This window comes from Rutilus rutilus (genome assembly GCF_951802725.1).
Source record: "Rutilus rutilus genome assembly, chromosome: 25".
Taxonomy (NCBI): domain Eukaryota; kingdom Metazoa; phylum Chordata; class Actinopteri; order Cypriniformes; family Leuciscidae; genus Rutilus; species Rutilus rutilus.
In genome coordinates this window covers 12644321-12662393 of record NC_140229.1, presented here as the reverse complement: position 1 = coordinate 12662393, position 18073 = coordinate 12644321, and the positions used below count along the sequence as shown (strand labels likewise).

At 36.9% G+C, this 18073-nt stretch overlaps 1 protein-coding gene across 1 annotated transcript in view; it reads left to right on the top strand.

Annotated features, from left to right (window-relative positions):
* The window catches only part of dlg2 (discs, large homolog 2), a 203592-nt gene that overhangs the window by 55929 nt on the left and 129590 nt on the right, over positions 1-18073 (top strand). Inside the window, exons 2-4 of the mRNA XM_084400195.1 lie at positions 12155-12238; positions 12711-12872; positions 14915-14974. Of these exons, the coding sequence (XP_084256321.1) occupies positions 12155-12238; positions 12711-12872; positions 14915-14974 (306 nt within the window). The remainder of the gene's footprint in view (positions 1-12154; positions 12239-12710; positions 12873-14914; positions 14975-18073) is intronic.

The following is an 18073-nucleotide window of genomic DNA, read 5'->3' as shown; positions in this document are numbered from 1 at the left end:
ATGGTGTTTACAAAGTGAAGCACTAAATATAAAGGCAGTTAATAACAGCAGCAGTAAAATATTGTTTTTTAGTCACTGTAGTCAGTGGTTTTCAGCGAATGCTTGTGCAGTAATACATAATTTTTTCTGTACTTTAAATCAAGCCTGTTGTCAGCTGCGTACCTCCATTCCGCTCTCTTTTTATAGCATTTGTCTACTATGTAAGGGATAATCCCGCTTATTACATGGCTACCCACCAAATAAATCAATAATTTTACACAAAATATTGATTTAAAAAGGAGTTTCTTGATTTAAAAATGATTGTATTGCTTCCGCTAAAGAAAATAGTCCGTTCCGTCTCTACGGTTAGAATCCTGTGTCCATAGCAACGCTCTGTTTTTCTGGTGTGTTATACTTCGCAGCGGTCTGTTATCAAGAAATAACAGATCGCATTCTACATTGGAATTCAAAATCTGCTGCTTAATATCTTATTACAAACATGTTTGTGTCCTAATTTCATAATGTGAAGTTTATATGAGCAGCGCAACTCAATATTTTGTTTTGTTTATTTATATTTTGGATATTTAAAGAAGTTTTACTGTTTAAAAACTGGACAAACTTTTGTGTTTGGGGTTTAAAATGTAAAAATTTAAGATTATATTAGTAAACCTCAATGTGTGGCTTTTGCACTTTTTAAAGTACACTTTTACACATAAATACCCTGATTTAGGGTTTTATTTAGTTATAAACAAAAATCAAATTGAATAAAAAAAAACACCTATCCGATTAATCGATTAATCGAAAAAATAATCGTCCGATTAATCGATTATCAAAATAATCGTTAGTTGCAGCCCTACTAAGTTGCATATTTGTGTATGCAGTAACTCATTTTATCATGCCGTTCCAAACCTGTAGCCGCGTTTCCATTACCCTTCAAATTGCGCAAATTGAAATTGCGAATTGAAAATACGCCCAATGGAAACACGTCAATTTCACAAAAACTCCCATTTATCGCAAAAAAGTTTTTACGCTCGCATGAGGTGGTTTTTCAGGCAATTCGAAAAAGGAATATTTCGCAAAACTGCAATGGAAACAGTTTTTGCGCATTTACAGTCACCTGACTTAGAAGGCGCGGTGTGTTTGGACAGAATACGAGACAGAGTTCTTTATTAAATTCATATAAGACAAAAGAATGACAGAAATACTGGATTCTAAAACTCAAAGAAATGCCACAATCAAGACCTCGGAGCAGAAATGAGTGAGAAAAACCCAGAAACACCTCATATGTGCCGCTCACAGTATAAGGGTCTTTCCTTGCCATTAATGCTTGGATAACACGCATATGTTTCCTTCCATTAATAATAATACTGTCTAGTGCGGTAGGCTACGTGGCTGTGATATATATAAACTTACCAACGTCCGTTGCCATGATTTTTTAAATGACTTATCGCGAGAGGAAAAAATGACATTTTAGTCGCATAACATCGGTTAATAGAAACGCCGTCATTTCGCAATCGTTTTTTATCGATTTTTAGAAAAAATCGGAAAAGTTTTGCGCAAATCTTTAATGGAAACGCGCCTTGTGTGACTTTGAAGAAGGTTTTGAAGAAGGCTCAAACTGTTTGCTTCTATAGACCTAAAGCAACAGAGAAACAAGCACGCAGCCATCTTTAGAATTTTGTCTTTGAACTTCCGTTTTTGCGTTAGCCTTGTATATTTCCATGGCATTGCTGTTGAAGAGTAATTAGGTGGTGAAGTGGTCTTACTTATTGTAGAGTTAACAGAAATTATCATGAGCATTTTAATGTTTGAAGCGGATGTCATAAGAAATGTCACTAGACCAGGAAGTTTTTAAAACAAGCGGTTCATTCATAAATCCGCAAGATCTTACCTTCATGCGGTGGAAATATAAACCGGAAGAAAGAACACAACAAGCACAGTGCTGAAAGGAGGCGGGGCTACATAAGGGCTATATGATGAAACTGGGTGGGGACAGAGGTTATCAAACTCCATAAAAGTCATTTAAAAGTGTTGCATGTGACTTGTGCGCTATCCAAGTCTTCGGAAGCCTAACCACATATTTATTTGAGGAACTGATAGCTACTGAAATTTTTTTCTTATTCACTGCAAATCTTGCTTGAACAGCCATGGTCACCATCTAGTTTCATTGTATGGAAAAGAGCATGATACTCTTACTCTTGATACTGTTATAAATAAAAAAAATTAAATTACCCATCAAAGAAACTCGCAAAGACTTTAGGGTGAGTAAATTATGATAATTTATAAGAATTTAAAGAATTACAATTTACATTTTTGAGGGGTAAATTATCTCTTCAAAATGCTCACTATAGACTTATTTGGAACTTGAATTTTCTCAGTAGCTAAGGAAGTAAAAGTTGAAGGATCTTGCCAACTGTTGTTAACTCTTTCTTCTTCTGCAGGCTGAATGAACCCCGTGAGCTGAAGATGACGAGCTCAGGGTTTATTAGGCCGCAGAAAAGGGGTCAGTGCACACAATCGCAAGGAAATTCCACACAATCCAGCACAGAGCCTTTAGCCATGCCACCTCATATACCCATCTCCTCTCATCTCAGAGAGCGAGAGAGAGAGGGAAGTGAGGAAGCAGCCACAGTGGCACGTGAACACGAGTGTGTTGGAAAACCCACAGCCTGTTCACAAATACATTACACCTCCCCCAACATACACATCTGCCCTCATACAAATATATTTGCACATTTTGAAGATTTCCAAGCTTCTCTGCTGTAGACCACGCTAGCTGCTGTCTATCACATTGTCATGCTACATATGTCTGATTAGAGCTGATATATTACTTATTGTAGTATTGTATTTGGCACTTGTGTGTGTGGTGTGAGACTGCTTATCACCACATTTAACACATCAAATATACTTCACGTCACAGACCGTAGCAGTTAACATGCTAGCCTGATGCGTTTTTAATAGTCCAGTGAACCAGGCTTGACTTTGACCATTTTATGTTTGTTTTAGACTTGATTTGATTTATTTTACCGCATTTACAGTGTAAAAAGAAAATTTCTACTGTCTATATTCAGGCTTTTGATTTACAGATCTCCACAAATTAGGTTAGAGTCAGCAGCCTCAGCGAAATAGTAATGGTCCATTTACTAAGCTGTGACCAGTGACCTGACTGTTATATGTTGAGTATAGTACTAAAGCATTATTAATGAACTGTGACTCATTTATTGTCGCTGTAGTGGTTCTGTCAGATACACACACACACACACACAAAATGCGGCATTCTATGCTGTCAGTAATTTGGCTGATATTTCTTGGATATTCCAGAATCCATAAAAATGCTCCCTTTCAAGATTCAGTTAAATTATCATTGGTCTGTTAAATGCTGATGGGCATTACACACAGCTGTCAGATTAATTTTACATTCTTACAGATCCAATTAAAGTCAAAATAAGGTGGTTTTAGGAGTGCTGGTTGATCTTCTCAAGAGAACTTCTCTAATGACTTGTAATATATTTGTACTGTACATCTCATTTATGCCACTACATTTACGCCAGTGGGGAAACTCAGGGTTTTGTTTGATTTGAAGCTGTGTTTGAATTAAAGAAGATAATGATGATAATTGTCATCATAAAAGTTACATTATTTTGATGATTGTAGAATTAGAATTTAGGGCTCTCACTCACTATTATTTTGGTTAAGTAATCAGACAATTATTTTGGTGATTAATTGAATAGTCCTACATAGGGGTTTTTTTGTAAGTAAAAGAGCTGCTCGATTAACTGTTAAAAGATTGCGATCTCGATTTAATTACCCATGTAATCTTATTCCTAAATGTCTATTAATGTCACGAGTGTTTGCAGCGAAGGAGAGTTGTTTAGGCAAGATCTATTTGAAACAGTAATGTTTAAATCCAATTTAGACAAAACAAAAAACACACAAAAGCACAGGAGTATAGAAAATTTGAGTATAACAACCAGCTAAGCATTAAAGATGACATATTATGCCCCTTTTCACAAGATGTAATACAAGTCTTTGGTGTCCCCAGAATGTCTGTGAAATTTCAGCAAAAAAAAAAAAAAAAAACCCAGATCATTTATTATAGCTTGTCAAAGTTGCCCCTTTTTGGGTGTGAGCGAAAACGTGTCGTTTTTTTTTTTTTTTTTTTTTTTTTTTTGTGTGTGTGTCCCTGTAAATGCGAATTTACAAGAAATATAGACAGTGAATATATTCAGTGGATTCAGACGGCAATTAAATTACCACACGACCTGTTTGTCAAAAAACAGAAGGTAATAATTTGGCCTGGGATTTTTACGCGGGTTGGGTGAGAAAAAACACTGATATTATGGATTCGAACAGCACTAAAATCACAGTCCACGAATAGGACTTAACTGACAGTAGCCTATGCTTTTACTGGCCTTTAAAAGCGCTTTTTAATTAAATTAATAATATTGTATAATAATATAATTAAAAATCTAACAACAATCAGTGTTTTTGTAACAATCAGACAATTTTATTCTTTGCATGAAAACACTTGAATTAGCCTACTTGAATACTGTCTGGGTGTATTAAAACTTCAGAATTATATTCATATAGACTGTAAGTGTGACTTACAAAAGATATACTTAGCGTACGTACGTGTCGGGATTCTTGCCATAACGTTAAGAGAGAGGGTTAAGGAATAGGTTAAGAACTACTTAGCGATAAGAACGTTTTGGGAAACCGGGCCCTGGACCTTTCTGAATGGTTAGTGGATACATGTATGTAGTTGTTGTGGAGTTACATTGATTCATCTCATATACTTAGCATATACCATCATGTTTAACTTTTACACAAGTTGACACAGTTCCCTGAGGTCTTTATAAGACAGCTGTGACATTTTTTTGGTCAAATAGTTTCTGTGCTCGTCTGTGCAGCCAACGACAGAACAGTTTGCATGCTTTGCTTGAACTTTTGCCATTGCGTTAGAACTGGTTACACTGTTGTCGCTTGCAAAAACCAAATGGCGGCGCCATGGGTGAAAACGTGCAGATTAAGGGGCGGTAATATTATAATAAGATCCCCTTCCTATGTCAGAAGGGGAGTTAAATCTGATCGGCTGATTTTTTTTACATGCTTGCAGAGAAAGGCTTACCAAAACAAAGTTACTGGGTTGTCACTTTTCATGTATTTTGGGTTGGTAGATGCATGGGGGACCCTATCATAGCACTTAAAAACGGAAAAAGTACTCAAGTTTAATAGCGTAATTAAGACAGCCGTAGTATAATTTAGTTTGTGATCATTGAAGAATTGTAGAATTGAAGAAAATACTAATCATTTCTTGTTGGTCTTTACAGGTTAAAGAAGACCATATGTTGTAGTGATTTGTAGTGTCTTCAGTTCAATACGCCTTCTGCTCTTCCTGGGTTTTAATGAAACCTGCTCAATCCCATCACTATCACTGCAGCCCACTAACCCTTTTTGTATTCACCGACATGCCTCTGGAGAGAGGATTTGCATCTTTATTTTCCATTTTGTTTATCACTTTTACGTTTGCAACAACAAGCAGATTAGCTGTGGCTGGCAAATATTTTCTCAGTTCTCTTTTAAGAAAAATTCCAGGCGGTTTGCCTGCAAAGTCTATAATCTTCAAACGGCATGATGAATGTCCTCAGAGGTCTGGAGTCGGGGAACAGGCCTCTTGAGTGAAAATCCTGTCCAAATCACAGGTCATTAATAAAGCTCAGAACGCCCATTCGAAATAGATAATCCAGTTTAAAACATTTCAGACGTTGAAAAGATGTAACATTTCATACTGAGGAGAAAGTTTGCACAAAAATGTTCCTTCTAATAGAACATTTTGTACTAGCATAACTAGCAGTTGGTTTGGTTGACTAGTACAACACAAAGCTGGTAAATTTTGAAAGTTTGAAAATCCTTCAAATGGAGTTTCAACATGAAGATTTCTGCTTCTGAGAGGTCAGAGACAGCCTAAATATAGCTGAATCTGAGTGTGCATTTTATACTGAAGGTATTTCCCTACCATTCGTTGTTATGGAGTATGAGAACTGCTATTAGTCTGGGCTGGATAATTGCAAGTAATGACAGTGTAGAAAGAACAAGTCAGGGGCAACAAGAGATGCTTACATCATTTGAGAGGGAGACAATAGCAGCTTTTAAAGAAAGGTGAGGCGGTTGCACGACCTGCTGCCTTGTGGGAACCCTGGGGACGACCTTTTCTCACCCACCTGTCATTATTTTACATTAACTTCATTTATCTCTGCCTTCGCATATAATAACACAGCAGTTCAGCACGCTGCTTGTGTGCAGCTTGGAACACAATGACAATGAAAATAGTGAGTGTCCTTAAACTCAGCGTTGACTTAGGGCCCCGATCACACCTAATGCGTTTTTCGGTGATGATGTCGGGCGCGTTTTCCACTCGAAGTTGCTTGTTTGTTTTTTTTCCAACTGGCGCAGCAGCCGGTAAAACGCGAGGCGCCTGGGGTGCATAAACAGCGTGCAGAATGCTCACTGCCACAGGAAAACAATTGAAAAAAGGCGCTTCTCACTGCAAAAAAAAACGCATTAGGTGTGATCGGGGCCTTATCCAGAACCTTGTGAGCTAACTTTAAAGTATATTGGCAGATACCTTAGGGTACATCATATCTGAAATGGAACACAAGTTTTCTGGATGGATAGCAATGTTATGCATAGCAAACTTACAGTTGTTTTCAATAGAATATGTCATTAGCATGTTGCTAAGCTAATCATTTGATACACTTTCACCACAGATATTGGGTGAAATTACTTTTTTGTATCAATAGTTTTCAAATGAACATCAAAATGAAAGCTTTCATGTCTGAATTCATGCGTTGAATTCATAGTAAGCAAGAGTGTGTTTGCGGCATGTGTGTATTCTTAGCACAACTTTCATTCTGTTATTCTGATCTCTTGTGACTTCTTCCCTCAGATGAACCGTTTCACATATGTCAGCTGTTAGAGTGCCAGCTGACGCTCCGCGCGGCAGTCTGTAGCTCAGAAATCCAGATTTAATGTGCCTAGAGTTGGATATTGTGTGACCCTAGAATGCCCATCACGTTTGACTTCTCAGAAAACCATCAGATATCCACTTTGTGCAGCATTTTAAGGCAGCATCGTAATATATGTTATTTTGGTCAGCTTCAAAGGTAGCATATCATATGTCATTTGCAGACATCTCTGAATGCATTGCACCAATCTTTGTGAAAAATACACTACTGTTCAAAAGTTGAGGGTTAGTATGATTTGTATTTTTTTTCTTTTTCTTGAGAGAGAGCGAGAGATAAATTAATATTTTTATTCAGCAAGGATGCATTAAATTTATCAAAAGTTACATTTATAGTGTTACAAAAGTTTTCTATTTCAATTAAATGTTGTTCCTTTGAACTTCATACATCAAAGAATCATCTAAATATATCATGGTTTCCACAAACGTTTTAATCAGCTTATGCTCAACATTGATAATAATAAGAAATGTTTCTTGAGCATCAAATCAGCATATTAGAATGATTTCCAAAGGGTCATGTGACAATGTAGACCATAGGAGCTAATCCCAAAATGGCCGATCACCTACAGAAAAACAATATATTCTCCATTCATTTTAACCAATCAAAAAATCGATTGAGATTCGGGAACCTCTCTGATCTGATCTCACATCGGGTTCTGGCAGGACATAATACGCACAATTCTACCATTATATTTAGCATTACAACCTGACACAAGAGCTTGTGCTTTCTGTTTTTGGCACAGTGATAAATTGCATTTTAAGTAATTATCTCTCAAATCATCAGGTAGGTTATTGCCAGCGAGAGAGCACCCATGGAAAAAATGTGTTTTTATTTGGTTGGTAATGTACCTGTAGGCTATTTGCAGTCCGTGTGTTTCTCTTCGCGAGTATGTGCGAGTTTAATTCTTAATAATTAGAGTTTTTGACTGAGATCTGAGTTTTTGAACAGTGAGTTCTGCACGCTCCCATTTTCTCTCATTAACAAAGTATAGACACGATGTAAATAAGAGATTCATTGTGCATTGTAGACAATTATATTGATTATAACAGAACTTTGTGAGATTGTGATGAACTGAGACTAGTGAAAGGTTTTTTGTGATTATGGTGCTCTTTGCATGCTTTCGAAGCTATATAGCCTACAATCAATAGAATAAAAGTTTTGTTTTTCATGCTGCTAAGAGCATAGACATGATTTCATAAGGACCTTGGCCAATTACATTTTGCAAAGTTTCAAAAGTGAAAAGATAAATACAGGATTCATCTCAAAATTGCAATGATTGACAGTCATAATCATGGCATGGGACAAAAATGTGGCATGTAAAAATAGATACGCATCAAGCAGTTTGAATGCAGACTAATAGATAAATAGAAACATCGTATAATCTTAAGTTTCTCACTGTGCATTGCGATTATTGTTATGGTGGAGCTGTTGCTTACACATTACATCTGGACTTTACTAGAGCACCCTTACTAATTTCAGAAGCACCATTAGTGATTTGATTCTGGAACCGGACCTGTATTTAGTTGGTGATGTATTTGCACTTTAAAGTTTCCAATAAAAAAAAAAGAAAGAAAGATGTAAGTGCGTTTCTCATCGCGCGCACATGTGCCGACCCCAGTTTTTTGAAGGGTCGTGTACATCCAAAAATGGAGAGAAATGTTGCTAAAAACTGTTATCAGCCTATTATCAGTAAGAATGCTGCCTTAAAAACCCTCTGAGGTCTGAGGTGTTTTCTGGGCCCTGGAGGTGTTCTGACATGCTCTGACATTTGTGCTTATTTCTGTTACTTGTGACATTTTCATGGCTAAAGTCTGATTACACTGTATTCAGCACAAACTCTGCTACAATAATATATCAGCAGCATGTGTGTAAAAGTTTGTAGTTTTGAGATAATGTCATTTATGCGTGGTTTGTGAAAATACAAAAAAAAATTCTCACTGAAATAAGGTCATGAAACCCATACTGATTATTTCTTCACAAGACTTTTGAAAATTGTATGGCGTAGCCTAGAATATTTGCTCCAAAACTATGTGAAAATCACCCTGACTGCTCATTCAGAGAAGACAATATATTGATTTAAAATTTTTACGACGTGTTTTGTGTGAAAAAGCAATATGCGAAGGGGCGGATCATCTCATTAATATGTAAGGCTTTTTACACCTGAGAAAGACAAAGACACTCCCTAATGGCCCTATTAGGAGCTTATCAGGGCCCATCATTCTGACCAACCTTGCACAAAGAATGAGGAGATTTAAAAAAGAATGGCTTTTAAAATTGTTTGGATTTATTTACAACACAACATAATCCAAAGATACACAACAAAAAAGCACTTATTGATAACAATGATCCAAAGAAAGAGACCTTTGTGCCATTCCTAAAAACATTGTACATACCTTTCATTTCCAAGGTGTTTGATTTTCACTTTACCATGTTCATGTACAGAGACATGTACTGTGAATGTTGAAGTCAGCAGGACTCAGTGGCATCTGGGTCCTGAAAAAAAAAAAAAAAGTGAACATACTGATATCAAGAGAAAGGCCTGCACGATTTTGGGAATACATTTTTGATTTTTCTGGTTAAAATTGCTTTTTAAAATTCACAGAATACACACACACACACAAATGTTTCCAACAATATATTATATAATGAACACCACGTTTGTTGTGCCTTGTAGGTATAGGCTATGCGCAGTGCTGCATAAAATAATAACAATATAGCAGCCTATATAAATCTTCCAAAAGATTTCAGTAACAACTAAGCTAGAGAAAAATATATTGATTATCATGTTACTTCAAATGTTTCCATTCATTATGATGATATGAAATGAGATAATAGTAAAAGCCGTTTGGAGCGTTTTGCTTTTCCAAAATATGATACATTCAAACGCGATCGCGATCCAAAATGTGATACATTCAAACGCGATCGCGATGCAAAATGTGATACATTCAAACGCGATCGCGCTCAAATATAAAACATTATGGTTACCATATATACATATCTACGTTTGAGCAGATATCCACAAACACAGTAACAGTTAACACGGATCTAAATATGATAATATTCACCATATATCTAGCAACAGTTCAACTGCAATGTGAAATTTATGCAACAATAACAAACTAATATGTAAGAATTTCTTACCTTATCTTCAAATCGCGTTCATCTTCTGGGGTAAAGCCAATGTAAGCTCAGGACGCGTCTCTCAATCTCGACGAAAAGCAGAGACTGATGAAGTGTTTTGGTGTTTTGTTTTTGAGGTAATGAGCGCGTTCGCGTTCCATGTGGAGATTTGCATGTGAATATCTTTTGCGCGAGTAGGCGTGGTCAAATTAAAACTAATTAGGAAGCGTTTGAGAAGCTGGACATCTTGTTGGTTTTATACAAATTACTTAAACAGAGAATATTTGTTTTCAGTTTGAATCCGATCATTTAAAAGTACACACTTAAATGTTTATAAAGGTATATGGCTCATAAATGTGTGACAAGTATTTGCTGAGTTTTGTTTCAGTTTATAGACGTGCTCAAGAAAAAAAAGTTCACCGCGACGGAGAGGCAGAACGCACACCCTGTTTATTTTCTTTATTTTACAAAAGCACAATGTTTTGATTTGATTGTAAGTGGACACATAAAAAAGTAGAAATATCACAGATTCTTTTTTTATATTTCTTTTTTTCTGTATGACCATAAATGACGGAGTAATTTAAGTTTAAAGTGCTACAATGTGAAGAAAATCCAGCAAAACGCGTGGGCGCGTTTGCCGACCTCAGAGGGTTAAAAGGCTGTGAGGTGCATCACTGGGTTTTGGAACTAAGTGATGATGTGCTTAAATTCTAAACTGACAGAAGGTTCTAAAACACTTCTATGTTGCAACATTCTGAGGATTAGGATAATGAGAAGCACTGTAACTCAAAGCACAGCCCACCTCTGTGCTTAAAGCTAGTCAGTAAGGTGTAGGATAATTACTCTGTGCAGTGTGTGGAGTCATATCATCAGAGAGAATTAAAGCTCTCATGTTCTTTGCGGGTGGGCAGGTGCAGCCTGATTCCTGAAATATGATTACACTTGGTTATCTCCATAGTGTGATGTATTCTCTGTCATGCTGATATTTGAGCTTTTTTGATTGCAGAAGTGGTGATTATGGCTCTCTACTCGTAACTAATTTTTTTACATTACATTTGTGGATTTTCGCCTTTATCTATAGGGACTTGCATCAGTTGCATGCATTCCCTGGTAATGTTAGCTCCATCTACTGTTAGAGCTACAGGAATGAAGGCTCCAGTCATTCATTTAATTGAATTGTATTATTTATTTTTTGTTTGCAGCTACACTGTGTGAGAGCCTTTGTCCCTCAGAAGAAGGAGATTTTGTTTTATTTTTAAAAAGCACTTTTGAAGATTTTGTTTTGTTTTAATTATTGAGGACCATCTATTTTTCCTCCCTCTGTAGAACAATTAGAAATTAAAAATAGTACATTTGAGTTGGAAAGTGTCTCATTTGCCATCCAAATTAAGGCAAGATGTTGGCTTTCAAACATAACATGAATTGTAAATTGTGATTCGTTCGGTCGCTGTGTATTTATGTGTGTGTGTGTGTGCACGTGAGGTTGTATGTTTTTGTTGGTCAAGGCTTCTTCCCTTATCTTAATTTTTGGTCTACACTACTGTTCAAACGTTTGGGGTCAGGACTTTTTTGTTGTTGTTGTTTGCTTGTTTTTCAGCAAAGTGACTGTGACATTGATTCTGTTTATTCAAAATTCAGTTTTTTGAAGTTAAGCAGCACAACTGTTTTCAACATTGATAAAAATAAGAGTTCTTGAGCACCAACCCAACGTATTAGAATGATTTCTGAAGGATCATGTGACACTGAAGACTGGAGTAATGGTGCTGAAAATTGAATTTTGCCATTACAGAAATTAAATTTTAAAATTATATCAAAACACCCATGTTAAATTGTAATATGTTGTGATATTAGATCAGTGGGTATTACTGTTTTACTGTGTTTTTGATCAAATAAAAGCAGAGACTTCTTTAAAAAGCACCAACCCCAAACTTTTGAACTCTAGTTTATGTATAATTATTTAAATGCTTCAGCTTAACTGACTGTGATTGGTTGTTCACAGTTGGGCTCCTGTGTGTGTGTATGTGTACTTACAGAACAGGCCTCCAGCGGTACAAGGCTCGCAGCACCAAAGCCAATCTCCAGCATGTATGAATCCTGCCCTGATGAACTCCCCCTGGGTGAGACAGAAAGACAGGGGCCGCGCCGTACCAAATCCTCACTGTTTGTCAAGAACTGATGTGCTGCACTATGTTATGTCTTCATTTTACACATTTTCAGTGTTGTTTTCAGCTCAACTGAATGCAGAGCAAACTATTTAGAACTTCTCTCTCTAGATTGGAGCATGTCAGCACCAGCGCTTTGCTTTATCATTGCGTGTGCATGAGGTTGCTCACAGAAAACGTTAATCTTCATCATGCATCATGATTTCAGTCCTTCTCAGTTCTTCAAATAATGAATTATGGGAATTTTTTTTGGCTTGTTCATCATCTCACAGGGCACAAACCTCATTGGCTGAAGGTCATGTTTTAAATTGTGTTTGCAGCATTGTGCTCACAGTGGATTGTGGGTTTTCTTTCTGCCTTTTCTCATTTCATTCTCTCTGCTTTCCTCTGTTTCCCCATCTCTTCCTCTTACTTTTCCTGTGTACAGTACCGGTATCAGGATGAAGATTCCCCTCCTCTGGAACACAACTTCCCGCGGCTCACCAATGAAGTCCGAGCGCCGGAGCTGGTGCACGTGTCGGAGAAGAACCTCTCAGAAATCGAGAATGTGCACGGCTATGTTTCCCACTCTCACATTTCACCGCTTAAGGTAAGTCACCCTTTTTTAGACCATCCAATGAGTAACATGACACCCCTCTTCACATTGGTGTCTTTCTCCTCCTCTCTCTTTTCATTTGTGTGTGTGTTGATCTGGTTGCTTCTTTATGAGTGTTTAGTTTTCCATGTCACGTTTTCATTCCTCATTCATATAGTAATTAAAAAAAAAATTTTTTGAAAAGAGTTTGACTTGTAATTTAGACATTATTAGAAGAGTGCTTTAGGTTATGGGTTAGTGTTCATTATAGTGGTAGCAACTTACTCGTGCTGTGAAAAAATATTTGATAAAAATGATCAATAAGTAATGATTTGTGGAGAGGATCTTTAATTTGTGAAAGTACAAGAGGTTGTAATCAGAAATGTAATGTTGTAAAATGACTTCTCAACACTAGATGGGGCTCAGTTGCTAGTTTAAAAAGCAGGCTGACTTTGGCTGAATTACAGCACCGTTTGACTCTGGCAGTTTTATTCTCTGAGTAGTCATGAATGATACGTATCTTATTTTGTGGTATATTTGTCAGATGCAGCAAAATCATCAGTAATAATTATTAATATATATTGAATTTAGGTAACGAATCTCTGTTTCAGATTATACATACTAATCCTAGTATGATTACAGATCATTAGTATGATTACAAATCATTCTAATATGTTGATTTGGTGCTTAAGAAGCATTTCTTATTATCAATGTTGAAAACAGTTGTGCTGCTTATATATTTGTGTGGAAACCGTAATATATATATTTTTTAATTCATGATTATTTGATGAATAATAAGTCCAAAAGAACAGCATTTGAAATGGTATTTGTTTGTTTTGTAACAATGTAAAAATCTTAACTGTCACTTCTTATCATTTTTATGGATTACAAAAAAAAAAAAATTCTTACTGACCCTGACTTTTGAACGGTAGTATATATTTGTGGTATTTAAAATTAGTTAATTAATTACAAATATTTTTACTGCATTGACAATTGTGTGTCAATTCATTGGATAATTGATAATGTTCCATCAAAAAGATTATCAAATAGTTGGATTTGTGCCTCTGTGCCTTTTTTTTAAGTGTACTGTTTTCATGAAAAATGGCAGATAAAGAACACATTTCTTTATTCCACAATTGAAAGCTTTTGTTGCTGTTTTTCTGTGATCAGATATGACCCTGCTGGAGTCACGCTCTGTGCCAGAGAGACATTAACAGCCTGTGCCTCATCTGATTGTCTGCAGATGATTCAAAAGCTCTGCTTTTATTTGATCTGAGGGAGTGTATGATTTTATTCCAGTCCAGAGTGTATAGACCTGTCTGAAGCATTAGGCTCATCAGAATTCTGCGCTGTCATCTCTTGTGTAGACAGTGCTTTAAGATCTCAATCTTTCTGTTTTGCCAACAGCCATTTCTCCCCCAGTCACATAACAACCTCTGTCTACCGGCATGATTTCTCAGAGTTGAATACGCTCAGGTGCAGGATATTACTTGTCAGTAGAACTAAATAAATAAAAAATTCGCTGACTTATTCCTCTCACTTCCTGTTCCACAGAGCCAGGTGAAAACATTGTTACACACAAGACGTGTTCTTACATTCCATCCGGGCTATTTTTAAATAGTTGATTTATGCACACTTGCATCAGACAGAGTCGCATCTCGCTGTTTTTTCAGCAGCTTGCGCCATGAGCGTTGCATTTTTAAGATGGTGTGTCAAGTTAAATGCAGTTCAACTTTTAAAAAAGCATCTCCATGCGTTCAGTTCCGTTATTCTCCGTCCAGCTGTTTTTGAAAGCAAGTGCACAGTGTGAGCTGCCTTTTAGATTGCTTTTACCAGTGGTGTGTATCGATGGTCAGAAGGTTGTCTTAGGAGGTCAGAGCCAAAATAACCTTAAAATCAAAGCCTCATCCTACCATCTTTTTTCTTTCTTCTTCTCATGGTACATGCAGTATTTCTGTGTCTTCTTCATCTCTCATCTTGTCTCTTCTGCCTCTCTCTTCCTTCCCTGAGTGCAGCCGACTTGCTGGTGACGCTCTTTTGTGTTTTCTCGCTTGCAGCCTGCGCTGGTTACCCGGTTTGATCTAACATACCCAGGGGTGACCGCAGCAAACTACCTGGCAAGTTTGTGATCTTTATTTTGAATGTGTCTTTTCCCTCCCGTTACTTTGTTGTTCTTGTTGTTGTCGTCGTGGTGGTTGTTGTTGTGGTTCATCCGTACTCAGGAACATTACGTCTGTGCCAATGTTCCGAACCGTTTTGACATCCGCATGAAATTCTTCAGAGGGCCTGAATAACAGACAAACAGAACCTCCCTTTGAAGAAAGCCATTTGTGCAGTGAAATCACATTTATTTTCTCCAAATATGGTTTACGCGAATGAAATCAATTTATGTGATAATCGTCTTTTTGATTATTTTACCTGTGATGTTTGTTTCGTGGTAAATATGTCGTTCAGTGTGATTGCTGCTGATATTTTGATGTTTATTGCATATGAGGTACACAGACCTTTTGAATGAAGTGTGGGGTTGTTAGTGTATGTGTGTAGGTGTGTGCGAATGTGCATCTTTACAAGATCTTCCAGTTCTTGCATTAGCAGTTAGTGATCATACACAGTCTGTATGGCAGGTACAGTTTGTGTCACACTTCTGGTATCACTCTGTCTTATCAGGCCTTCCAGGACTACTTGTATGCACACACACAAAAGAAAACACACACTTCAACCGTTTTCTCTGCCTCTTCAGTCTGTTAGTTGTGCTAATGCTACGGCCTCAGTAGACCGTCACCATGACAGCCCGTCCTCTCCAAGTCTCCCCGCTCACGCCAGGGACGCTCCGCCGAAAATTAGCTTACAGCTTCAATGTGTAGATCTGTCACACCTCAGGATTGAATGAGGTACAAGTTAATCCTGAGAAAAACAAAAATTTTGGCAGACATTCTTGCATAAATTTTGAGGTAATACAAATTATTATTTTATTAATATTTGATATATTATACTTTTTAATATGAAATATTATTTTAAATATTTATATTTATTTATTTTAAATGTAAATAATACTGTTCTTAATTTGATATATTTTAAATATTTTGAATAATTTATTTAATTTATAATGTAATATAACATTTATACAAAAAATATTAAATATTATTCAAGAATATAATACTACTAATATTAAATAATATTTTAAATTAAATACTGTATTTTCATTTATTCAATATATTTTAAATATGGAAGTGAATGGAAAACAAAGTATAGTATGACTGCATCTTTAGCCTCAGACAGCCATATTCATGGTTCATTTAATGCATATTGTTAAAAAAAAAAAGCTAAAGCTTTCAAAAAAAACTAAACAAGTAAACAAGATACTCTTGAGCACAACTGTATTGCTCCCAGGGTTACATCAGATTTTTGAATTATCCATCTCTAAATTGTGGTTGGTTGTTTTACATGTTGAGCAGATGACTTTTTCCTGTCTAAGTGAGCAGTTATTTGCCAGAATAAGTTAAGGGACCAGATTTGGTCAATGGTCAAGGTCTGTCTACACGACACTAATAGAAGCTCTCAGTCTTGATGCGCTCTATTCAACAGCCAAACTTGTTGATTAAATCACCATTGACTTTCTCTGCGTGTATATTCTAGCCTTGCTGTCCCCTTGTGGCTCGGAGAGAGTGAGTGTGAGACTTTTATGCCAAGAGGTGAGCGAAGAAATGTAGCTCCATTATTCTTCCTGAATCACTGCAGGGCTAAACATTATGAATCAGCTTGTACACCCCGCCGCCTGTTTTCAGCCTCAGTCCTCCTACTGAAAAGCTGTTTTAACACAAAGCACTAATTGTACCGCTGCACAAGACGGGCGTCTCAGAAGCTTGACAGTCGGATGGGATGATATTGATCCTCAAGCCGCGTTATTGAATAACGGAACAACCAGAAAGGACACGCACCTTCCAGTTGAGATATTAGCCATCCACTAGTCGAGGAGGCGAGCAAACATCTGTGGTTTTAATGAGCAGAGCTTGGCAGGGGGGAGGCATGATATTTATTAGCAGAATCCGTGTGATTGGAGAGCTCTTTTCTTCCCGAGAGAGAGCATCTCAGAAAAGTAGTGAGAGACAGGCTCAGGGTTAATGGTGATTGTTTGGTTATCTCTCCTCCCTGGTGAAATGATTACTTCAGAGTCAGGGCTCTGTGTGTGCCCAGGTCGGAGTAAAGGACCAGGCTTGATTGTCTGGGAGATGAGCCTTGGGTGGAATTAGAGATCAGGCAATTACCTCGAAAAGAAAAGAGGAGGTGGAAGGCGAAGGAGAGAACTAAAAAAAAAGAAAGAAAGGAGAGTTGTGGAAAGACCTAAATTCATTAATTAATCACGAAATCGGTTACTGTTAAATCCGTATCAAAATAATATAACCCACCTGCCAACAGGAAGAAATATGTTAAAGTACTTTTAGCAGTGTTTCTTTGGACAAGTGTCTCAATTTTTACCGCTCATACATTCCTCCCAAATTAAACATTGTTGCAAAAAGTGTGACTAAAAAGGTCCATGATCTGTTGTCAAATGTGTAGAAATTTCACACAGCAGCAGCGTTATTTTAGTATTATGTGTATACTATTATAGTATTATTAATATTTTGAATTATCTTTTTATTTTTATATTTTCAGCATCTACGTAGCGATGCCATACCTCTCACAACAGCCGTATCTCTGTTCATATTCAGTATGAGTGGCACTATTTTGCCGCGGTTGTGTTTCAACAAGTGCAGAATATCAGCCACAGACAGGCATTATTTTCCCAGCGCATGTAACGTGAAGTCAAGGAATTTAAATTTGCTCCATTAGCATACTAATTGTTTTCAGGTCTTCTCATTTTTGTCACATCACTTTAACTAAAGCGCTTATGTCTGTCCTGAAGCATGAGCTTAATGAAATTGGCTCCGGGGTCTTATCTTTTTTAGAGATGAACTCATTAGTCTGTTCATAGACTGTTTTGTTTTGAAGGGGTTTTAGGAGTCAGGTCTTGTGATGTTTCCAATGGCATACACACCTTCACACACTCTCAGAGAGGAAAGATTGAAGAGTGTGTTTGGAGAGTTACAGGAGAGTAGGCTATGTTGTTTTTAAATGTAGTGTGGACAGAAAATAGTCCTTTTCATTGGTTTGGTTTTGCCAGTGTGGGATTTCCTTTCATGAATAGACTCTTTGAGGCCTATTAAGAAGCTAGAAGC